This window comes from Lynx rufus, unplaced genomic scaffold (genome assembly GCF_022079265.1).
Source record: "Lynx rufus isolate CCGP_SWC_20201006 ecotype Redwood Valley unplaced genomic scaffold, mLynRuf1.p SCAF_2, whole genome shotgun sequence".
In the NCBI taxonomy this organism is placed as follows: domain Eukaryota; kingdom Metazoa; phylum Chordata; class Mammalia; order Carnivora; family Felidae; genus Lynx; species Lynx rufus.
In genome coordinates this window covers 149,372,611-149,398,210 of record NW_025814834.1, presented here as the reverse complement: position 1 = coordinate 149,398,210, position 25,600 = coordinate 149,372,611, and the positions used below count along the sequence as shown (strand labels likewise).

The 25,600-nt window shown below is 34.6% G+C and overlaps 2 protein-coding genes across 6 annotated transcripts in view; one reads left to right on the top strand and one right to left on the bottom strand.

Moving 5' to 3' along the window:
• The window catches only part of ODF2L (outer dense fiber of sperm tails 2 like), a 329,427-nt gene that overhangs the window by 272,921 nt on the left and 30,906 nt on the right, over positions 1-25,600 (bottom strand). The window lies entirely within an intron of this gene.
• LOC124516212 (calcium-activated chloride channel regulator 1-like) lies at positions 734-21,350 on the top strand. Its single transcript, XM_047085438.1, is given in 16 exon segments — positions 734-892; positions 1,910-2,050; positions 2,249-2,396; positions 2,754-2,862; positions 5,096-5,276; positions 9,054-9,281; positions 10,099-10,323; positions 12,952-13,129; positions 13,974-14,074; positions 14,431-14,655; positions 14,945-15,215; positions 15,980-16,074; positions 16,076-16,151; positions 16,686-16,855; positions 17,104-17,173; positions 21,010-21,350. Coding segments are annotated over 16 exon segments (2,718 nt in total).

Genomic DNA, 25,600 nt, shown 5'->3' with positions numbered 1-25,600 from the left:
ATGGGCAGATTTGTGTTCAGTCCAAAAGAGAAATCTCAATTAAAGCACAGTAAATTGTCAAGTTATATAAGACTTAAAGCATCCACTGCTTCTTGAAAACTGAGATACACAAGTAGCCATCACAGAAGGTAACCAAAAACCCATTTTCCTCTTGATCCATAGTTGTCCCTGACTACTGTGATTATGTCACTCTCATCTACAGGAAGAAGGTAAACCCTAATTCATTGCCACTCCCATTCCAGTTCCTTCATTCGTTTTGTTTTGTTTTGTTTTGTTTTGTTTTGTTTTGTTTTGTTTTGTTTTTTAAACAAACGTTTTTTACCTGCTTTTTCCTGGAGCTTCTTATTTCACTTCCTCATCCTTCCATAGAGTGCTTTTCTATAAAAAGATCCCGGGATTTGACAATTTCTTGATGATGAGGATGACGACGATGACTAACCACCATAATGAGAATGACAACTACACAATATAAGGAATTACTCAATTCGGTGAGTACTTAACACTTAAGCTGTTTTAGAAAGTATGATAAATGTGTTCAGCATAATCTCCATTGCTACTTAACAACTTAAATCTTTAGGATGAGGAAGTAAGATAAGGAAGTTCATCAATATGTTTTAGTAATTCATCATGTTATATTTATGCAAATATTTTGGGCTAGATTCAAATTTCTGAGTTAAGGACATACATAAATACTCTCCTTGCATTTCCACAAGGTTTATTGTAACATGCAAAAATGGTGCTCAGTCTGTATGCTATTCTATTCCTAGCTTTACATCTCTTGCCTGGAATGAAAAGCTCAATGGTACATTTAAATAAGAATGGATATGATGGCGTTGTCATTGCCATTAACCCTAGTGTACCAGAAGATGAAAAGCTCATTCAAAACATAAAGGTAAGAGAGAAAATTTTATTATCCACTTATTTTAATTTCAGTAAGTATTTTCCATCCATGTTGCCAAGACACATACACATGCTCGCACAGAGTTGTAACTTTCCAAAATTGCTTTGACAGTAGTCATCATTTATGTAGTATGTATGTAAACTGTCAAGATTAATATTTGCTTAGTTTAAGTATGATTTAGCACATATTAATAGTATTAGTCATTCCCCTAATAAATTATTAAAAGGCCAAGCCACAATATTTTTTCAACTTGTTTAACAGAAAGACTTTAGAGCTAGTGGAGAATTCTTTCCAAGTTTTACCTTTATAAAGTTACTTTTTTGTTTAAATAGTTAACCTACACTGAAGTGCTAGATTGTCATTATACATTTTTTCAGTTTTCATACTTGTTCAACTCTAAAACATTTTAAAACTTTGATGTATTTGATTTTGAAGAAAATATTGCATATTCTTTGAAGTTGATTTACTTCTTAATTTTATTGGGATTAGTCAGTATAATAAAACACTTTATATATATAGCATTTTAATATATACTATTCCTTTTGATCTCCTCAATATCCCTATGAGGTAAATTATTACCCTTGTTGCATAAGGGTAACACAAAATAAATCTAGCAAAGTGGTTTTTTTCAATTAACAAGTATAAAATCTACTAAGCTTTAAACTTTCAACCCGATTGTAAGCACTTCTCTTTAATTAAATAAGCAACTTGCCAACAGGCTCCAAGTCTTTTATCACCTTTATATCTCACCCAGAACTCTTATGCCCCTCTCCAATCCATAACAGTGAATGTAGGTCTGGATAGGTAGAAAATAGCATTGATTTTTGAGCATATGGAAATGAGGAGTTTACAGAAAAAGAGACGGAGTAAAATTCAATGTATTTTTCAATTAATCTTTGCCAAAATATTTGGAGAAAGGGAGCTTAGATTTGCTTCTTCTTGTTTGTATATATACTTTCATGCTTATTTCACTGTGAAATTGTTACAATATATTTTTAATTTCTTCAGGAAATGGTAACCGAAGCTTCTACTTACCTATTTCATGCCACCAAACGAAGAGTTTATTTCAGGAATGTAAGCATTTTAATTCCAATGACCTGGAAGTCAAAATCTGAGTACTTAATGCCAAAACAAGAATCATATGACCAGGTAGAGTATTTTATCTAGCTCTTACATTGCTTTTTTCTTCCTGTGCTTCCTAAAAATTAATACTCAAATTTTTTTTTAGTAATTCCTAATCACTACTTTAGTAATTAAATTAGAAATATTACTTGTCTTAATTGAGATAGAATAAATCTTTGTTTCTAGCACTCTTGTGATGTTTTGGTTTGTTCCTCTGCTTTTTAGGCAGATGTCATAGTTGCTAATGCTTACCTAAAATATGGAGATGATCCCTATACACTTCAATATGGACAATGTGGGGAAAAAGGAAAATATATACATTTTACTCCAAACTTCTTGTTGACTAATAATTTGCCTATCTATGGGTCCCGAGGTAGGGATAGCTATTTTATTCTTCTACTTGTATTTCCGTTGGAAACAAATGTAACACTATGATTAATATTTTTAAAGAATTAAAAAGAGAGAAATAAGTACTGATTAATACCTTTGTCTGGAAATATAGTAGTTATGTTTAACATAATTACACTTCTTTGTGTGTCTGTCAATAATAAATTTAGTCATTCATTGATACTAACCCATTTCAACATTTTTGACCTAATGAAAGGTGTCAATCTCTAAAGTTCTTTGACTCAATGATGCTATGGATATGGGGTAGGGAGACGTAAATTACATGGACACTGTATTAAAATATTGCAAATATAAATTTATGAATGGCAATATTCTTTTATAGGCAGAGTGTTTGTCCATGAGTGGGCCCATCTCCGATGGGGAATATTTGATGAGTATAACGTGGATCAGCCATTCTATATTTCTAGAAGGAACACTATTGAAGCAACAAGGTATCATTGTATTGAACAAATTTGTTTTCAAAACTTTTCACTTATGACTTCTAAATTTTCTATACTTGGCAAACAAAGGCTATCTTGGTGATTGAATGTTCATTTAGTTAATTGCAATATCCAACCTCGCCCAATATGTATATGTCCAAATATTTCTGGGGATTCTACCTAGGAATCAAGATCAATCAGGAATTGGGACTCATTTCAGTATTCATGGGAATTGTACTAAAATATGTTATTGCCAGAGGAGAAAGGAAAAAGTTGTAACCTAAACCTTGAGATATCTGAGAACTGGAGTTCAAGTTTCTACCCAATCTTTTATTTTTCCCAATCTTTTATTCCATTTGATTCATAACTCTTTAAGGTGAATCTGTTTCATGGAACTCAGTTAACCTACTAGAGCTTCATGTTATACATATTTTATTTTTCATTTAATCTTAAGCTGAAAAAAGTACTTTTCATAAGGATAAGTGAGTAAATGACTTTTGAAACATAAATATATTATTATTATTATTATTATTATTATTATTATATTCTTTAAATATAAATATAATTCTGGGTAGATCTAGACAGGTCCTATTAAAAAATAGATGAGATATTTAAATACGGAGTATTTAAAGAGTATTAAAGAACAATAGAGGGGTGCATGGGTAGCTCTGTCGGTTAAGCATCCAACTTTGGCTCAGGTCATGATTTCACAGTTTGTGAGTTCAAGCCCTGCATCAGGCTCTGTGCTGACAGCTCAGAGCCTGCAGCCTGCTTCAGATTCTGTGTCTTCTCCTCTCTCTGCCCCTCCCATACTCATGCTCTGTCTCTGTCTCTTAATAATAATAAATAAACAATAAAAAATTTTTTAAATAAAGAACAATAGAAATCAGTGTAACTGGAAATAAGTCCTTGGGATAAAAAAAAAAAAACATATTAGAGAAAAGAGGTGTGAGAGAAACATGCCTCTCCCCATATCTTTCATGTTGTTTGCTTTATCCCCACTAAGCTGCCTGGATTCTCATGCAGACAGGGTTCTCATGCCATGCAACTCCTCCCTGAACCACCTCCCTTATCTAAACAATGTTTGTTCATTCTTCCAGACTCAGTTTAAACGTTTTTTTCCCCAAGGGCCTTTTGCCTCTCCCAACATTTGGGGTCATATGTGAGAGTATCCCCAAGCAGTACACATGGGTTTCTCTCACACTGAGTAGCAGTGGTCTGTGTAATTTTATTTTCCACACTAGACTTCAATATCCTTGAGGATTTTTTAATCCCCTAGCCTTGGGCCTGGCACAAAGTAAAAGGTAAACAAATGTATCAAACAACAAATTTTTGGTAAGTCAATGAAAAATGAGTAAGTTTTCTTATCAGTCATAAAAAAAGATATGAACTCCAACTGTGTGCCAGGTACTTTTGAGGCAGTGTAAGTTTAATTTTCAGGCTTACTCTAGAGCTAACCGTCTTGGAATATATGACTCACCATCTTCTTTAATTCTTATAATACCAAAAAATATATCAAAGTAGATTAATATCATGACACGTAATATTAATGCAGAATAAAAGTAAATACTACAGATAAACAGGCATTCTTTAGAATCTTTTACACATACCCCATCTCCCACTCCTTGCCAAGGACTTCACAATTATCTTACTTATCATAAAGACTAAATGGTTTGTTTGAATGCACAAGCATTTCCATGTAGGGTTTATTTTTATTTCTTCCTTCAATCTAGCTCAATGGTTTTCAAAATGTAAATTTCAAGATGCTATAAACACAAAACCACATGTGGTTTTGTACGTATGGTACACACGCATATATGTATATATGTACACATCTATATAGCAATATTTGTGTGTGTGTTTCATACATAGAAATTTAAGAGGGTTTTCAGCATAATGTTGACTCCCTCATTCCCACTATGAAGCAACTCCTCTATATCTCTTAACTCATTTAATCTTTACAACATCCCTATAGCTTAGGAATTATCTTTAGCTCAAGGTCACACAGATAATAGACTTATTGGTCACATTATTGAGCAATGAATGTTAATAAATATGAAATGGAATCATTGTTCTTGTTGACAACAATTGTAAATAGGGGTAGAACACTGTGCCTACTCTGTCAAAATGAAATGTTTGTCCATGATCTATAGCAATTATCATTAAGGAAAGATTTTAGGATATTAGTCTTTTTTCGTGATTTCTGGTCTTTATATGTAAATGTAATTTAATTCTTTCATCACAGATGTTCAACTCATATTACTGGCATTAATGTGGTTTTCAAGGAATGTCAGGGAGGCAGCTGTATAACAAGGCCATGCAGGCGTGACTCATTGACAGGGCTGTATGAAGCAAAGTGTACATTCATCCCAGAAAAATCCCAGACTGCAAAGGACTCCATAATGTTTATGCAAAGTCTCAGTTCTGTAAGTACCTTCTTTTTCTAGTGTCACAAAGGAACACTTCAGGAAAAAGCATTTATGGAAGCTGGATTTAGAACTATGAAATTATGTATACTAACAGAAATGAGGGAGATCATGCAGACAATTAATTAATGGCCATTTTCTCCAGCCTGTGTCAAGGTGTGTCTGGAAATGAGTCCACCTTTTTTTATTAACCGGTTTCTCTTCTTCACAAGTAGAACTGTACCCTTTTCATTGATGTCACACAATTTCTTACAACATCCCTTCTTTCATTTGACTTCCATGGATTTGTGTAGTTCTAGAACTATAACCTTACTCTTAATTCTCTCTTCTAAGTGCTGGTCATACTACTTTCCTAAAGTAATTCATTCTATAGCTTTGGAAATGTACTGGCATTCTAGATTTTCTATTACCTTCACACTAAAGTACATCAAGCTATTGCAAAGTGATATTGTGCAAATGTACATGGCTCTACATAAAAAATTAAGGGAAAATTTCACAATTACCAGTCTGACCAATTATAAAATATTAACAAAATAATTCAAGTTTTAAAGCTAATGTTTGACCTGAAATATCTGGTTTCAATGTATAAAACGTGGCAGATAAGAACAGGTGCCTTGGAGTCAGAAAGACTTGATATCAAAATGCAGTCGACCATTTTCAAACTGGGTCATTGTAAGCAATTTGCTGAATCTTAGATTTAGTTTTCTCTTCTCATAAATGGGAATTATAACACTTCATGATGTCATTGTTGTTAGGTTTATAAGAGGCAGTATAAATAAAGCATGATCATGGTGCTCAGCACAAGGTGAGTACAAAATAAATTTTTAAAGTTTTGTTGTTTTAACATATAAGATATTTGGATAATAGTCAATTGTCTCTTACCCTAGATATGTCCAGTCTCAATTAATGTAAACATATACATATTATAGTTACCTAATGAAGGTTTCTAAACATGTAAAAAAGATTTTTAAATATGAAAGTTATCAAAAACAAATCAAAATAAAGCATACCAGCTCTAGAAAGTAAGACTAACTTATTTAAAAGAAGTAAATTTCAATATACTAAATCACTAGCAACAAATACTTCCATGGGTAGAGGTTGGAAAGACCTATTATTTCCAATAAAATTTAAAATTGTTTTAGAGCCTATGGCATTAATGATGAAGAACTTGAGTAAAAATAAAGATCTGATATTTTCTTCTAAAACTCTTAAATGAACTCAATTAGATATTGAAGTAGAAGTTGTTTTCCAGTCTAATAAAGCTCCCTCCTGGAAATAGTTGGAACACAAGCCAAGAAAATTCATTTTAACCTGCTGAATCTGGATCTGCAAAGGCTAGCCAAAGAATTCAACATCCAAATAGACATCAGATCAGGTGACACAAGAGGATAATTGGAATATGTACTGTCTGTACCAAGCTATAAATCTCAAAAGCATCTGTCAAGGAGATAACTCATGCTGCCTACCTGAGACATAAATAATAATGAAAAATATCATGTAGCTGAAATATGGAAGACATTTAATTATATAAGCCATGTCTCAGAGATAAATGCTGAACATCTTGTCCAGAATAACACTAATTTCTAATTATCATAACATAGATTAAACGAATTGCATAGCATCTGTATTCAAGGCATAAACTCAGACCCAAAAGAGATACGATTTGAAATACCGAATGCTCAATTCCATGATTTCCTTCCCTGAAACTTCAAATCCCACATCATGCCCAACACTGTGTTAGGAGCTGGAAATACAGAAATAATTAAAGATAACTGTTCCTAAGTGACTCAATTTAATGAGAAAGGTAGAGATATAATAATACATACAGAGAGAAAGATTTATGAGCCAAGTTCTGTGAGAGCACAGCAAACATCAAATGGAGGTCAGAAAATGGTTCCTAAAGAGATGAAAAAAAATTGTATTTGAAAAAGAATGAGTATGAATTTGCCAAAGCAGGAACAGGAAGGGCTATTTTAGGGGGAACAAAAGTTAATAAAAGCAAAGAATGGGAAAAAGTTCAGGGATACCATGCATGATTACACAGTTGAGCACTGCCCAAATTATCTGCATCATGGTCACTAAAAAGTTTAACATTTATTGGACTAATTTTCAAGTAAATAGCTGTTGAAACAAAATAAAACAAAACCAAAAAGTTGGAAACAGTTCCTTTTCTAATTTGCACAAAATCTCCTGTCCCTTTTCCCACTTGGGTTAGCAGAGACCCTTGTGAAAATTTCTAGCATACTCTAAGAACAGGAAAAAATTCAGTGTGGCATAAGCAGAGCATGGTGAGCAAGGACCAGGAAGCCAGATTGAAAGAAGGAACTGGGACCTACAAAGCTAAGGTGTTTGGATTTTATCTAACTAGTTTCAGACTGGTGATATGATCAGCTTAATTCTTTCAGGAAGATAACCATACTAATAGTGCAGGGGAAAACAGAGTGAGATGATTGAGGAGGTAGAGAGACCGGTCAGAAGGCCATGGTGGTAGGCAGATAAAAGAACATGAAGTCTGCAAATAAAGGCAGTGGCAGTGGCAGTGGCAGGGGAAAGAGGGCCCAGATTTGACAGGCATTTCATTTCGGCAAGACTTGCTTCTCAGTCACCACTTTGACTGACACTGTGTTTTTCTCCCATCCAATAAACCCCTTCTGGGAAATGTAAATCATTCTATAGTAAATGTAAGTCCTCCATATGAGAAAGAAAACAAAATCTTAAAACTTAAATAAAAAGTATTCAAATTTAATAATTTAGTTCTAAACTTGAGCTTACATCTGGAGACTATATCGGGAGGGCATTTTTAAATTTATAAAAATATTTAGGGGCGCCTGGGTGGCTCAGTCGGTTGAGCGACCTACTTCAGCTCAGGCCATGATCTCACGATTTGTGAGTTTGAGCCCCGCGTGGGCTCTGTGCTGACAGCTCACAGCCTGAAGCCTGCTTCGGATTCTTTGTCTCCCTCACTCTCTGCCCCTCCCCCACTTATGCTCTGTCTCTGTCTCAGAAAAATAAAAATAAATTTATAAAAATATTTCTAATAAGCTGAGGCTTATTGCAAGATGAATTCCTTCCTGAATGCTACACTAGCTTATGGGAGAATTTTTCCAAGTTACAAAGTTTTCAAAACTTGGAGGATTTTCACAGATTCAATAGTAAGGAAACATCATTTGGCAGAATTACTGGATACAACTCACCACTTGCAACTGCAAGAAAAGCAATCACATTTCCTCATTTTCTCCCTATATTTTCATTACTTTGTCAGGAGTATTATTTTATGTCAGAGTTCACTGGAGCCAGTAACAATCCAGTTTGTTAAAATATCTGTTCTCAAGTTTTTTGGTCAACTATAAAGATATAGAAAACACTTGGGCAATTAAAGAAGGTCATTTTCTTTATTCCACTTTTAAAGGGCAGCTAAAAATCACTGCAAATCCAATCCCTTTTCCATTAAACTAATTCAAGCTTGAGTCACCCAGGAGTTCAGAAGGGAAAATAAGAAGTTAGCTTAAGCAGTGGGAGTCACCACACTCCCCCCACTTCTATGATCTCCCTACACCTAAAAGGATCACCAAAAAACTTTCCAGTGATGGTTTCACCTTGCTTCCTCTCTACTGAGGTATGCAAAATGGATGTCAGATTGTTAGATTACAGCATAATTTTTAATTGTCAGGAGGTGAAATCTGTGGAGGATGTATATGGAAACCAGCTGCATATTTGGAATGGAAAGTAGTGATTACCAATTATTATAATAGTGTCTTCTCATCGATTTTTTTCCAGGTAACTGAATTTTGTACAGCAGAAACACACAATATGGAAGCTCCAAACCTACAAAACAAAATGTGCAATCGCAGAAGCACATGGGATGTAATTAAGGATTCTGATGATTTTCAGAATGCACCTCCCATGACAGGAACAGATTCACCACCTCGTCCTACATTTTCATTGCTGAAGTCTAAACAGCGAGTAGTCTGTTTGGTACTTGATAAATCTGGAAGTATGGACTCAGTAAGACATTTATTTGTTAGCTCTCTTAAATTAAGTATTTGAGCTACTAGAAACATAATTTAATCTTAGGTTTAGTTCTACTAAACTAAAATATATATTTATTACTCTAAGTTTAGTACAGTGATTCTATATGAACAAGTACTAGAAGATAATACACTAAAATGAAAATAATTGTTATGTGAAGATAATTGGAGTATGGATTATGTTTATTCTTTAACTTTTAGGCCTAACAAACTAGAAACAATGTAAATGGACAAAAAAAATTTATACATACTGCCACCATTGAACATATGTCATTCCAGTCATTTTTCTGTTAGTGTATTTGTTTTTCCTCAAAAATGTTATTATATTTTATATAGTATAATATGATTTTTTTACTTACTATACCTTGAACACTCTCTATGGAAAAAATGATTTAATAATTTTTAATGGTTGTATCATATGCATATACTGCAACTTAGTCAAATAACCTCCTGTTATTGGACATTTTAGAGTTTTCAACTTATTAGTGTTAAAAATTATGTTGCAGTGAACATCTTTGTATGCATTTTTAAATTATTTTCTTAGCAGGAATTCTTGCATATAAATAAAACTGTTAAATAAAAAGGCATAGATTTTAAAGTCTTTTCTAAGCATAACATAATTGATTTTTAAATTTTTTCTTCAACATTATTTCTTCTTAATAAAATAAAGGAGTTAAATTCTAAAATACAGTAATCAATTACTATCATGATCTCTGGCCCATGAACAGCTTTGTCTTTCACCAATCTGTTAAGACTTGAGACTCAGAAGTTATGCAGACATCTTTTTCTTACAGGAAGACCGTCTCTTTCGAATGAATCAAGCAGTAGAACTATACTTGATTCAAATTATAGAAAAGGGATCCTTGGTTGGGATGGTCACATTTGAAAGTTATGCTACAATCCAAAATTATCTAACAAATATAACCGATGAGAATGCTTATGAAAAGATCACGGCAAACCTGCCTCAAGCAGCTGATGGTGGAACTTCAATTTGCAGTGGTCTCTCAGCAGGATTCCAGGTAAAATAAAAATGCTTTTCCAAATACCATTTGCCATTTACCATTGCTTTTCTTTTTGTCCCACTATCTTTTAAGAAGGGTCATGAGGGGCGCCTGGGTGGCGCAGTCGGTTGGGCGTCCGACTTCAGCCAGGTCACGATCTCGCGGTCTGTGAGTTCGAGCCCCGTGTCGGGCTCTGGGCTGATGGCTCAGAGCCTGGAGCCTGTTTCTGATTCTGTGTCTCCCTCTCTCTCTGCCCCTCCCCCGTTCATGCTCTGTCTCTCTCTGTCCCAAAAATAAATAAATGTTGAAGAAGGGTCATGAGCTCACAGGGCCCTTATCTAAATAATTTATAATATCTAAATAGCATACCACCTGTGGTTTACAGCTGGAGCCTCTCTGAATGTGATCATTCCACCAGCACACTCTTGAGGTACTGAGTTGCAATGGGAGTGGTTAAATAAGGGGGAAAATCCAGTGCACACATAATCACCGTGATATCCTTACGGAGCTCCCCATTTCTTTAACACAGCCACAGCCTGAACTTCTATGAGTGGACAATAATGCTGTGGCGGAGACTGTGCAGGGAAGAGGGAATTTAGCAATATTTCTATGTTATGGATAAAGAAAACCTTAGCTCATCGAGTTAAGTTGACAATTAAAAATCACAAAGGTAGAGGTAGTTCCTCAAGCAGTATAGGACCAAACCCAAGATACACAGGTGGAAGTTTAAAGAAATGAAAATTGTGGAATAAAATATTGGGAGAAATTTTTGAGCACTTTATTAAACTGCCTTTATGGTATACATTTGAATTTCTTCCAACCTAAGATAGCCTCTATCTAAGCCTATTTATTGTCATTTTTTTAAGTTTATTTTTATTTATTTTGAGAAAGAGAGAGAAAGCAAGCAGGGGAGGGGCAGACAGAGAGGGAGACAGAATCCCAGTCAGGCTCCGCACCATCAGCACAGAGTCCTATGCGGGACTCAAACTCACAAACGCGATATCATGACTGAACAGAAGTCAAGAGTCGGTCGCTAACTGACTGAACCACCCAGGTACCCCTAATATCATTTTTTAAGTCACAAAAACTTCGCTTCACTGATCCTCCCATTGCTTCACCTGAAAGTGGAGATTATTACTCTTTTCCAGGCCACTAACTAATACCATCTCTCAGCTTTCTCATAGAGTCTATTTTTTATAAAGCATATCAGTTTAAGGATAAACACAAGCTCTGAATTTAGACAAACCTAGGATTCTGGCTCTATTATTTATTACCTAAATGACCTTGGGTAAGTTATCCACTCAGAAAATCTCAGTTTACTCAAATAAGGAAATGTGGAAAACAATAATACATAACTCATTTAATTGTGAGAATTATGTAAAATAAGTAAGTGCTCAAGAAAGGATTCCTATTACTATAATGGACATAATTCTTATCTATGTCTCTTCAGTTCAAAAATATGACAGTAATATATCTTGGGAGTGTGTCATAATGTTTGCACATATTGGTTGGTATGTTTTTCTTAATGTATTTTGATATACATCTTATGATCTTTTGACCACAGAGTCTATTGCTAAATAGATTATGTCAAATCACATTCAAAGTTATGAATACCTCTTAATTACTTTTATAATTAAACATAGCAATATATAAGCATTTTTTTAGATAATCATGATCATAATCATAATCACAATAGCTAAAATTTATTCAGCATATACTAACTACCTTATTGCCTATGTTAAATACTTTACATGTATGATCTTATTTATCCTTACCATTATGTTTCCAGTCAGGTATTATTACTACACCTATTTTGTACATAAGGAAACTGAGGTTCAGAGTAATTAAACATTGTTCTTAAGATCACATAGTCAGTAACTGGCAAATCTCGGATTCAAAACCTGTTCTTACCCCCAAATCCAAAAAGCTAATCACTACACTGAGCTATGGGGGGAAGGGGGTGGAGAACTAAACTCTAGCTATTCTATTTAGCAAATGGCAGAACGAGAATTTACTCCCAATTTGTCTGACTAAAGAGTTGAACTCTTACTAGAAGTCAGGAAAAGACAAAAACAAACAAACAAACAAACAAAACTTGTAATACTTGATAAATTTATAAACTTCCTACTTTATGTTGTTGGGTTTTTTTCCCCAGGAAATCCTGAGATCCTTCAATAATCAACTAAAATACATAAAAAGGCGTATCATTTAACTTTGCATACCTGCCTTTAGTCACGACTTTGCAAGTGGTGTCTAGTGTGCTGCCAAAATCACCTGGGTCATTTGCCTCCACCCCAAGCATCTCCTGGAAAACAATAATAACAACTAACATTCACTTAGTATTTACTATTTGCTAGGCGTTGTTCTAAGTGTTTTATTCTCCTTTCTTAGGTAGCTTGAATGTATGTTGAAAGGATTAGAAGAACGGTTAACACTCTGTCTTTGAAAACCTAAAAGACCATTTACACATTACACTTATTTCCATGCCAACTCAGCCTGGAACGACAATGCAAAAAAAGTTTCCTTTTGCCTACTCTGATGCATGGGCCTAAAGACTTCTCCAAGACTAAATAACAGGCTGATTCTTATTTTAAATTGATTTAGATATGACATTCTATAACTAACAATCTGATTTTTCACTACCAGGCAATTATCCAGAGTAACCAGAGTACTTCTGGTTCTGAGATCGTATTACTAACAGATGGGGAAGATAATCAAATAAGCTTATGCTTTGAGGAGGTAAAGCAAAGTGGTTCGATCATCCACACTATTGCTCTGGGACCTGCTGCTGCCAAAGAACTGGAGACCCTGTCAAATATGACAGGTAAACCTTTGGAATGTGGCTTGAATAGAAAATACATTTTCAGTCTCTCCCATTCCAAGAGTTCTTTCCCCTTTAAACCACAAAACTGCTGAAAATTTTCCTATCCTAAAAATTAATCTTTGTCCCTTCCTTGTCCTTCTCTTTCAAATTAATCTTTCCTCTCTCCCCTCCCCCGCCACCTCTCTGCATTCCTACCTATACCAGTTTCTTCTAATATTAAGTCAACATTTACTGTCTTCATTCACTTCTCACCACTTTCTACCAAAACCACCAAATCGAAATTTCTTTCTCCATGGTTATTAATGACTTCTTCGACTGTGATTCCAAAATTCTTGCTCATATTTGTCATGTTCAACCCTACGGTCCAGGTTCAGATAGCCCTAATTCATAGAAGAAGAAATGGAATCCTACAGAGTACAAACAATTTGCCCAAGGCTATAGATAAAGTACTGATTACCAATTTTTACCCTCAGCAATCCATCCTTTTCCATTCCTTATACCTAAGTAATTTCTCTTTTTGTTACTTCCTATATTATTTATTTTCTCACTTAATTTTTACTTAATTCTAAATTGTCATTCTCTAAATTACTTTAGTATACTTTAGTCACAACAAAAAATAAGCAGCCAGTTCAAAAAACTGTCTTAAGTTTCATCTTTATAACATTATTGATTAGATCAGCTTTGTTACTGTGGCAGGCCCTTATATCTAATGAGTGATATAAAAACAATAATATTTGGCCAGTTCTTTAAGTTTTCTTCAAATTTTATTGATAATAGCACAAGAACAAGTATGATTTTCCCAATTAAAATTAATTTTATAAAAGTAAATACAATTCCATTTTAGGAGGACATCGCTTTTATGCCAATAAAGACATAAATGGCCTCACTGATGCTTTCAGTAGAATTTCATCTAGAAGTGGCAGCATCACTCAGCAGGCTATTCAGGTTGGTATCTGAGAAAAAGTACTTGCCTTTTCACATTTGTAATAAATCTCCATTATCCTAAATAGTCATCTCCTTCTGTAATAAATAATTTTTGCCTGAAAATATTTCAGGGGTAGAGAAAAACATTCTTACTGTTTTTCCTTTTTTTGTGACACTTATAGCCATCTTTTCTTTTGATTCTTCTATTATTTATAACTACAAATGCTTTTATTTGCAACATTCTTCAAAGTAATTATTTTACTGAAATCTTATACATAAATTTAGAATTACTCTGAACTAACAAAACTTTGAAATTTTATTAACTAATTTTATTAACAAATTTGTTCTCTGTGTTCTTTGTTTTATTTACATAACAGTTGGAAAGTAAAAGCTTGACTATTACAGGAAAGAAATGGATAAATGGTACAGTGCCTGTGGATAGTACAATTGGAAATGACACTTTCTTTGTTGTCACGTGGACAATACAAAAGCCAGAAATTCTTCTCCAAGATCCAAAAGGAACAAGATATGAAACCTCAGATTTCAAAGAAGATAAACTAAATATTCGGTCTGCCCGTCTTCGAATACCAGGAATTGCAGAGGTAAGAATATTCTTTTTTCTCCATGATTTATCAATCAATTTTGAGGGCAAAAAATGAAGATAACATGTACTACATTGTCAATATTAAAGCAGCGACAGATCATCTGTCATAAAAAAAAGAAGCCAAGTAGAATGGTAAGAGATTCATATCTATACTATTTACTAGCATATAAAATTGAATATCAAAAACCATTACTATTGCCCTGCTTAAATTTCTAAATAATTTTGTATTCCAAACAAGAATAGGAAAATACCACAGAAGCTCTCAAATAGATATGTTGGATTTTCAGACAGGTACTTGGACTTACCACCTTCTAAATAAACAAGCCAAATCTCAAGTGCTAACAGTGACAATGACTACTCGAGCAAGAAGTCCTACTACACTCCCAGTAATTGCAACTGCTCACATGAGCCAAAGTACAACACATTACCCTAGCCCAATGATTGTTTACGCACAAGTCAGTCAAGGGTTTTTGCCTGTTCTGGGAATCAACGTAACAGCCATTATAGAAAGTGAAGATGGACATCAAGTAATACTGGAGCTCTGGGACAATGGTGCAGGTAATAAGAATCTGCATCAACTTCCACTGAACCTAAAATCCTACTACAGTCAGGTAACTTAGAAATAACGTGAATGGGGGCGCCTGGGTGGCTCAGTCGGTTAAGCGTCCGACTTCAGCTCAGGTCACGATCTCACGGTCCGTGAGTTCAAGCCCCGCATCAGGCTCTGGGCTGATGGCTCAGAGCCTGGAGTCTGCTTCGGATTCTGTGTCTCCCTCTCTCTCTGCCCCTCCCCCGTTCATGCTCTGTCTCTCTCTGTCTCAAAAATAAATAAACGTTAAAAAAAAAAAAGAAATAATGCGAATGAATCAATTTTAAGTAAATCAAATTTGATTTTAATGTTTTTAGTACTTTCTACCCAGTTATCTTGACCAGGCATAGATATGAGCACATTTACTTTCTTTACATCTTATGAACAGTTTTACTTGCCCCATGGAACTTGAGTACAATTTTTCTCCATTTTCATTAGTGTCAATGTTTTGCATATGTTTCTTCCAGTTTACATTTTCCTTATTTTAAGATTCCTATATGATATAATAATAGCTAATGTTAATTGAATACTTACTATGAATTACTTTTCCAAGGTTAAAGGTTAGCAAGTAGCCAAGCCAGTCTTTGAACCCAAGCAGACTGATTCCAGGGTTCATGTACTTCTACTCATTTCCAAAATTATTGCTCACATTAGTGCTCATGAACAGTTAGGACTGTCATTGTTACTCTGTTGAATGGCTAATTATTACATTTTATTACATTGTATTATCTAGGTGCTGATACTGTGAAGAATGATGGCATCTACTCAAGATATTTCACAGATTTCCATGGAAATGGTAGATACAGTTTAAAAGTACATGCCCAGGCAAAAAAAAAACACAGCTAGACTAAGTTTAAGACAAAAACAGAACAGAGCTTTATATATGCCAGGCTACCTTGAAAATGGTAAGTGTCATTAAGATCGAAATGTGTCATTTGTTTAGATAAGTTACATATGGCAAGCACTGAAATTATCATGTACTATGGAAAACAGAAGTATACAGTTATATATATAATCATCTGTGTATTTCAAAACCATATTCATGTTAATAGACCTAACACAAGACTATGCTTCCAATATGTTTTGTTTACATCCCCCTCAGTTCATTTCATTCACATTGAAAAAAAATGACTGAGCACCTCCCTAGGTGACAACCACTGTGCTAGAGGCTTGAGCTACAAAGCTTTATAAGACACGATCCTTGTCCTCAAAGGGTTTACAGTTGAGTAATAAATACAGATATGTTAAGAGATAGTTCTAATATTGTCTAATGTCTCCTCAACTTTTAAATGACACCAATAAAACAAGCTTTTTTCACTAAAAGCTGTTACTTCTCAATGTCTGCTATCAATCAATATTAACCCTCTACAGCTGCAAGATGAGATTACAAGATAAAGAAACAGCATTATGAAAAGTCATAAAATTACTTTTTTTGGCAGGTAAAATTGTACTGAACCCACCCAGGCCTGATGTCAATGATGACATGGCAGAAGCTGAAGTAGAAGACTTCAGCAGACTAAGCTCTGGAGGGTCATTTATTGTATCAGGAGCTCCTCCTGCTGGTAGTCATACTCATGTGTTCCCACCCGGTAAAATCACAGATCTTGAGGCTAAGTTTATTGAAGGATTTTTTTTTTAATTTTTTTTTTCAACGTTTATTTATTTTTGGGACAGAGAGAGACAGAGCATGAACGAGGGAGGGGCAGAGAGAGAGGGAGACACAGAATCGGAAACAGGCTCCAGGCTCTGAGCCATCAGCCCAGAGCCTGACGCGGGGCTCGAACTCACGGACCGCGAGATCGTGACCTGGCTGAAGTCGGACGCCCAACCGACTGCGCCACCCAGGCGCCCCCAGAGGCTAAGTTTAAAGGAGATCAAATTCAACTTTCATGGACTGCCCCTGGCAATGTCCTTGATAAAGGAAAAGGTAAGTTTCAAATTATGTTTTAAAATATGAAAAAGAAATCCCTTTGGCTTTCATCTGCTAAGAATTTTCTAATGTCCTATTTATAAATAACATGTATAGAGTGTTTATTATGAGCCATTACTCACCTACTTTCAGATGGAAAAATTGAAGCTCCAAGAGACAATGAACTGGCCCAAACTATTTCTATGTTTAATAACTTGGAAATCTAACCCGCTCTTTTCAATTCTGTTGGGTCAAACAGCCTCTCACAATATGAATTGTCTTAGAAATGACTTTGAGAAGACTGCGCACACCTTTCTGTTGCATTTTCTTCTCCCTAACAAAGAAAAGATTTTCTAAGTGTTTATGTACTTGTATAATTTTATTCATTGATCTTTTGTTGAATTTTCAAACACAGTACTAAGTTCCTAAGACATAATCCCTACTCTCAACAGTCAGTTGAGTGCAGAAGACACTTTCTGCAAGTAATGGCAGTCCATTGGAAGGCCAGAAACTCCTGGTTGGGGGTTCAGATCACAAGGTATATCATAACTTCCTAGGGAAGACTATCCCTGACCTAACTTTTAAAGAATGAGAAAAGTTAGCCAAGTTAAGTGAAGGTGTCCCATGGAGAGAGAGGATCACATGCAGGGAAACTCACCAGTTAGAAGAGACTTGGCCATGGACTTTGAATAAAGTTGAAAGCTGAAATAGCTCATTCATTCAAAGTTCCTTCTAATAAATTGCCCTCATTTATGAAAGGTAAGGAACTTTTATCTATACTTTAAACTGAATTTAATTAGTATTTATTGAATGCCTATCATATTCCAGTATTGTGCTAGACTAGTAGATTCTTATGAGATAAAGCCAATCTTGCTATTTTCCCTTTAAGGTTGGAAAATTATCAATATCAATATGAGATAAAGCCTCTCAAAAGAAAAGATGCTTTTTAGTCTTTCATTTCCTATACATTTTTCAAAGCTGTATTTCTTTTTATCATATTACATAAGGAAAAAATCATTCTAAAAAAACAAAGGAAACATAGAATATGCAAAAAGAGCTCTTTTGTACTTCAGTGTTGAAAACTCTTATCATGACAACTTCTGAAATATATTATTTTTTCATGCTATGATCCTTAAAATTATGGCAGAATAAAATTTTAAAAAATACCTGCACTGAAAAAGCCACAAATAAAATTACCTGGCCAAATGTTTAGTTCCGAATTGAATTCAGTCAAGACCAAGTCTTCAGTTCAAGATTGGGTTCATAATGCTGATTATAGGAACTAAAAGAAGGAAGAATGCATTACATATGGACACTGGGAGAGAAAGAACTTCACTATGTTTAACCACAAATGCCTAAAATTAGGTGGACCTAATCTCTATCTTTCCTTGTGACAAATAAGAAGAGGTTGTAGTTGCTATCAAATGTTAACCATCAAGCATTGCAAAAGAAGGTAGTAGCAGTATCTCATTCTTAAAGAATAAATGAATATCTACATAATCTCCAATGAAGTACTTAAATTCTCAGGGACCCAATTTCCATATCTGTCAAATATAAAAATTACTAGGTGACCTAGAAGTATTAAAACAAGTTGATGTAATTCTAATATTTTATAATTCTCTAATTCAATTATTTTGGGCATCAACTTAATAACTATATTGTTGGTCAACAAGAGGTCAAATACAAACCCAACACTGTGCCACATACTCTAGTTGATAAAAAAAAGGAATGTAAAACCTACATTTTGTCCTACATCTTGTCCTCAAGAATATAATCAAATTAAAAAGATAAATTGAACCTCCATAAAATAATATGGAAAACTCCTTTCTGTGCAATAGGAGTCATCTGAGTGGATAAGATATGTGAACAAGTCTTCATGAAGACATTGGGCTTCCTGTTGGGCCTTGAACAATTTGCATAAGTAGGGAGAGGGAGGCACATTCAGGGAGTCAGACCAAATAATATGATCAAGTTCAAAAAAAGCAAGAATTCATAATAAAATATCTGAATTAAAAATAAAGGTTAGATAGATAGATAAACAGACCCACCTAATTGGAATGTAAGGTATATGTGAAGAGTAGTAAAATGGATTGATCAGGCCTATTACCAAAAAACTAGAATGCTAAGACAGAGGGTCTGAATTTTTATTAAAACCACTAAATCGAAGTTATTCACCACACACTTAAAACACCTTCAACATTTCATGATAAAATAGTTTTCACTTCAAACAAAGACATGTGATGTTCTTACTGTTCATGGCATTTTGGAATATGAGAATATATTTTTATATTGATAGCTCTGGTAGATCTCTAAAAGCATTTGGGAATAAAAAAATATGTCAGGATCTTCCTTTCTTTTCTTGACAAAGTAACAGTTATAATAACTAATATTTCAAACATTTAGGTCCCAGACACTTTGCTAAACACTTTTCATGCATTATCTTATATAATTCTTACCAGTCAAGTACTAGGCATTCAATAAATATTTAAATGAATTGAATGATTGAATTTCCATTTTATACATAAGAAAACTGAAGGTAAAAATGTTAAATATACTTTTCTTTGTTACACAACTAGAAAGTAGAATTGGGGTACTAATCAAAGTCTGCCTAGCTCTTAAGCACATTTTAACTAGTACACATTCTAGCCTCTCTTCTTCCTTTTGCCCTTTATCCTTATCCCTGTCCCCCATACTACTGATGTCTACTCTCCCTTCTAGTCCTTCCTTTCAGCTTAATGAGAAATAACACAGATGTGGAATACTGGATGTCTTTCCTATACTTAAGCGTTATTGTGTTCCTTGTTCTAAAAATAGATTTAGCTCCTTATATTTCTATTTCTTAAAAAAAACCCCTAGATTTCATTTTTTAGTACTATATGATTTTGAATTAATTTTTTGTGATTAGATAACTAGATAAAAACTGCTCACATATTTGCTTTTTTTTTTTTTTTAATTCTCAAGTTAGTTAACATACAGTATAGTCTTGGCTTTAGGAGTAGAACCCAGTGATTCATCACTTACATATAACACTCAATGCTCATCCCAACAAGTGCCCTCCTTAATGCCCATCAACCATTTATCCCACCCACCCCCAGCCCCTATCAACCCTTAGTTATTCTCTGTATTCAAGAGTCTCTTATGGTTTGCCTTCCTCTGTGTTTTTATCTTACTTTTCCTTCCCTTCCCCTATGATCATCTATTAAGTTTCTCAAATTCCACATATGAGTGAAATCATGTGATATTTGTCTTTCTCTTGACTGACCTATTTCGCTTAGCATAATGCACTCTAGTTCCATCCACATTATTGCAAATGGCAAGATTTCATTCTTTTTTATCACCAAGTAATATTTCATTGTGTATATATACCTCACCTTCTTTTTTTAATTTATTTTTGGGACAGAGAGAGACAGAGCATGAACGGGGGAGGGGCGGAGAGAGAGGGAGACACAGAATCGGAAACAGGCTCCAGGCTCCGAGCCATCAGCCCAGAGCCTGACGCGGGGCTCGAACTCACGGACCGCGAGATCGTGACCTGGCTGAAGTCGGACGCTTAACCGACTGCTCCACCCAGGCGCCCCTATACCTCACCTTCTTTATCCATTCATCAGTTGATGGACATTTGGGCTCTTTCCATAATTTGGCTATTGTTGATAGCACTACTCTAAACATTGGGGTGCCCCTTCAAATGGGCATTTTTGTATTAAGATGGAATGACCAGAAAAAATCTACATCTGCAATTTCTATACCCAAATCTTAGTGTGTGTTTCTGATAGGCCCCTAAATGTAAGACAGTGTGGTGGTAATACGGCATTCTAGTGATTTTAATATACATGAAATTTCTATTTGTTTTCCAGCCGACAGCTATATTATAAGAATAAGTAAGCATTTCCAGGATCTCCAAGAAGATTTTGACAATGCTGCTTTAGTGAATACTTCTAGTCTGACACCTAAGGAGGCTGGCTCAATAGAAGTTTTTGAATTTAAACCAGAACCTTTTAAAATAGAAAATGGCACCAAAATCTATTTTGCAATTCAAGCCATCCATGAAGCTAATCTCACTTCAGAGGTTTCTAACATTGCACAAGCAATCAAGTTTATTCCTCCACAGGAATCCTGTGTCCCTGCCCTGGGTACCAAGACTTCTGCAACCAGTTTGGCAATTTTAGGATTAGCTGTGGTTTTATCTATATTTTAAACTACAAAATGTATTAGAAATAAAATTCAATGTTATACATACTCAGTTAACATTTATTTAGAACTTAATTTGCAATACTTGTTTATTACAAAACTCTGTGTAATAGAAATGTACAAAAGTTGTATATTTCCTGTTTGAGTTCATTAATAGTGATTAGTTGTTAAATGTAAATCAAAATGAATATACCATTTCCTATCTTTGAAAAATCCATTTATTAACTCAATATAAAAAGAAAATGCATATTTTACTTAAGGGTGTTTTAAGAAACATTTTCAAAGTGTGTTACAAATTAACTTGATGTAGTAACAAAATCAGAATTTACCTAAGCCCTTTGAAAAAAATGTATTTATCCACAACAGGAATAATTTTATAGCAGAATTATTTAGGCTTTATTCTTGCTTATGAATACTTCATGTTTACATAAACTATAGGACGCATCATAATAAAGTTCTACTTATATCCTGAGACCATTGTTAGGTCCTAAGAATATCACCACCATGATGCCCCATCAGGACAGGGATTTTTTTTTTTCAATGCTATATCCTCAGCTTCTAGAATGGTACCTGACACATAGTAGATATTTTGTTAAACAAAATTAACAAATATAGGGGAGTACGGGAATAGGCAAAATGGGTAAAGGGGAGTGGGAAATACAGGCTTCCAGGTATGGAGTAAGTCATGGGGGTAAAAGGTAGAGCATAGAGGGGACAAAAGGAAAAAATTAATGAATATTTTCATAGCATCAGAGATAACCAAATTTGACCTGTTACAACAAAAAATAACCACAAAATATAATGTGCATGTGGTATCATGAGGACCTGATATAATGAAAATAACCACTTAAATGGTGATCTGAATCAACACATAGCCTTTCAGGAAATTAACTGAATTATGTCAATCCAATTTATAACCCTCTAATAAAATGTAAATTCAGCTATCAATATAGCAATAGTGTGATTTTTTTTCTGAGAAATACAGAGAGTAACTGTTATATTAGAAGAAAATCCTTTGTTTCTAGGCAGAAAGATTTCAAAAACTCTTTGAATGTGTGAAAGGAAGAAGCTATATATGATATATCTGGAAAAGTCAGGAAAAAAATCATAAAACATTAGTAAACCAAATCCAGAAGAATATATAAAAAATTATTATATATTATGACCAAATTGAATTTATACCAAGAATCCAAAGATGGTTCAATATTAGAAAATCAACATAACTCATCTCATTAACAGATTAAAAAGAAAAATTGTCATCTCAATACATAGATAAAAGTATATTATAATTTAACTATCATTCTTCACTAAAAATAAAACCTTTGAGGGCGTTCTGGGTGGCTCAGTCAGTTAAGTGTCCGAGATCATGACAGATCTCACAGTTTGTGAGTTCAAGCCCTGCATCAGGCTCTGCACTGACAGTGTGGAGACTTCTTGGGATTCTCTCTCTCCCCTCTCTCTCTCTCTCTGTCCCTACCCCACTTGCTCTCTCTCTCTCGAAATAAATAAATTTTAAAAAATAACTAAATGAGGGGCGCCTGGGTGGCGCAGTCAGTTAAGCGTCCGACTTCAGCCAGGTCACGATCTCGCGGTCCGTGAGTTCGAGCCCCGCGTCGGGCTCTGGGCTGATGGCTCAGAGCCTGGAGCCTGCTTCCGATTCTGTGTCTCCCTCTCTCTCTGCCCCTCCCCCATTCATGCTCTGTCTCTCTCTGTCCCCCAAAAAATAAATAAACGTTGAAAAAAATAATAATAATAAAAAAATAAAAAAAATTATTAAAAAAATAACTAAATGATACAAAAATAATTTTAAAAAAATGAAATCTTTGAAAACTTTATTAACCTGATATTGTGAGCCTTAATGTCAAATTCTGATCATTTAAAAATAAAAGGGGGCATTAAATCTTCAAGTAAGGATAAGAAATTAGGTACCAGGGAGGTAAAATTCTAAATTCCTAGGAAAATAAATTATTTAAGAGCCTAAAAATCATTAAAAAAAATTATCGTTTACTATGAAAGTCTCAAAGGGTCAGGAGATACTTTGTTTTCAGCTATCTGGCCACTATACTGAGAAATCATTTATAGGACTTTAGTAGCCACTGAGGAAAGATTCTTATGTGGTAAGAAAACAAAGGAATAGAAGAATCAATAATTTGAAATAAATATATAAAACTGTAATTATTTGTAGATGACATAGAAAATCCAATGGAATTAACAAATAATTCAATCTAGTAAGAGAATTCTGTAAAGTTACCAGACACAAGGTCAATTTATAAAAATCAACAGCACTGGTCTCACATGTAAACAGCTTAGAGGTCATCACCCCATTCTCATAACAAGAAAAAAAATAAACAACTGAAAATCAACAGTTCTTTTTAGATTTCACCAGAAAAGTAAGGTCACACCACAACTACTTTCCAGATACTATTAGGAAAATTAGAGCCATATATCTGGTAGAATAAAGTAGAAGTCCCTAATTCATGCTATACACAAAGCACATGCCATATTCACTGGGGAATCCTATCTGGAATGAAGTCTCAATTAGATAAAACAAATTTTAAAAGCTAATAGAAGAAAATGAAGAAAAATACCTGAGTGACCTTAGGGCTTAAAGGATTTCAAGAACTAAAGGCTTGAAACATTAAGAAGGAAAAAAAAAAAAAAAACAAAAAAAACCACGATGGGTTTACATACATCAAAATTGAGAAATTGTGTTCACAAAGAACATCATAGGCAAAATTAACAGCTGACAGTCCAGAGAAGATATTTGCAACGTTTAAAACCTGCTAAGGAATTAATACATGGCATGTGTAGGAAAGAGCTGCAAATGAATAACAAAAGCAAAGGAAGCCTCAATAGAAAAATAGACAAAGGTTATAAGTAGGCAAATCATTTAAAGGTAGTTCAAAGGCAAATAAGTGTATAAATCAGACAAATGCTCTAGAATCAGAGAAATACCAATTGTAACAGTATCAAAATATGCCTTAACATCCATTGGATTAATACAAATTAAAAATCAGATAGATAATACCAATTATAGGTAAGAAAGTAAAGAAATAAGACTTCTCATCCTCTATTGGAGGAGTGTAACTGAAGCAGTATTATAGAAAATAGTCTGATGGTACTTAATGAATTCAATATACACCTTGTCCAATGTTCTAACAATCACACACCTGGGTATAAACATCAAAGAAACCAGCACACCAATCAAAAGGCAATTCACCACAGTATTATTTTGTAGTTACAGAAAGTTGAAAGTTACTTTAGGTGTCCATCCCTAGAGGAATAGAGAAGTAAATGCAATGGATACAGAATCTGAAATACTATACTACACTTAGCAATAATATAATAGATGCATATACAGCAACAAAATTTATCTTAAACATACACTGTTGAGTGAAAAGGGTTGAAACAAAGTGCAGTCTCTAAGACAATACCATTTCTATACATTAACACATAGACATATGCAAAAAAAATAACACTTTACTTTACCAGCATATATTACAAACATCATAAAGCCTAAGCCTTTGAAGGAAGGAGAAATGGAAAAGGGTATTGGATAGTGAAATAAAAATAAGTAAAATTATACAATGGAGACAGAGGAGTTAAGATGGCAGAATAGTAAGAAGACCCTGGACTTGTCTCGTCCCTCAAACACAGATCAACATCAAGCCATTTTGAACACCTAGGAATTGATCTGAGGATTAACAGTACAATCTGCATAACTTGAGGGAAAGAATGTGGCAGGTACATGGTATAGAGAGGTGAATAGGGAGAGAGAAGAGCCATGGTGCCACAGAGGAGAGGGAACCCTTCTTGTGGAGATGAGAAAGACAAAGGGGAAGAGAGAGCAGCACATTGTGTTTGCATAAGAAAGCACTCCCCCTGGGGCACCTGGGTGGCTCAGTCAGTTAAACATCTGACTTCAACTATGGCTCAGGTCATGATCTCATAGTCCATGAGTTTGAGCCCTGTGTTGGGCTCTGTGCTGACAGCTCAGAGCCTGGAGCCTGTTTCAGATTCTGTGTCTCCCTCTCTCTGACCCTCCCCCATTCATGCTCTGTCTCTGAAAAATAAATAAATGTTAAAAAAAAATTTTTTTAAATAAAGAAAGCACTCTGCCTGAAAGCAGCTAGAGAGAAAGAGTGAAAACACACACAAGAGCCTACAGTCTTTTATAAACAGTGGAGCACAGAGTCTGAAGTTTCAGAGGTCAGGCCCTGGTGGTGCTCTGGTAAGGAAGCAGGGCAGAGCCCTGGG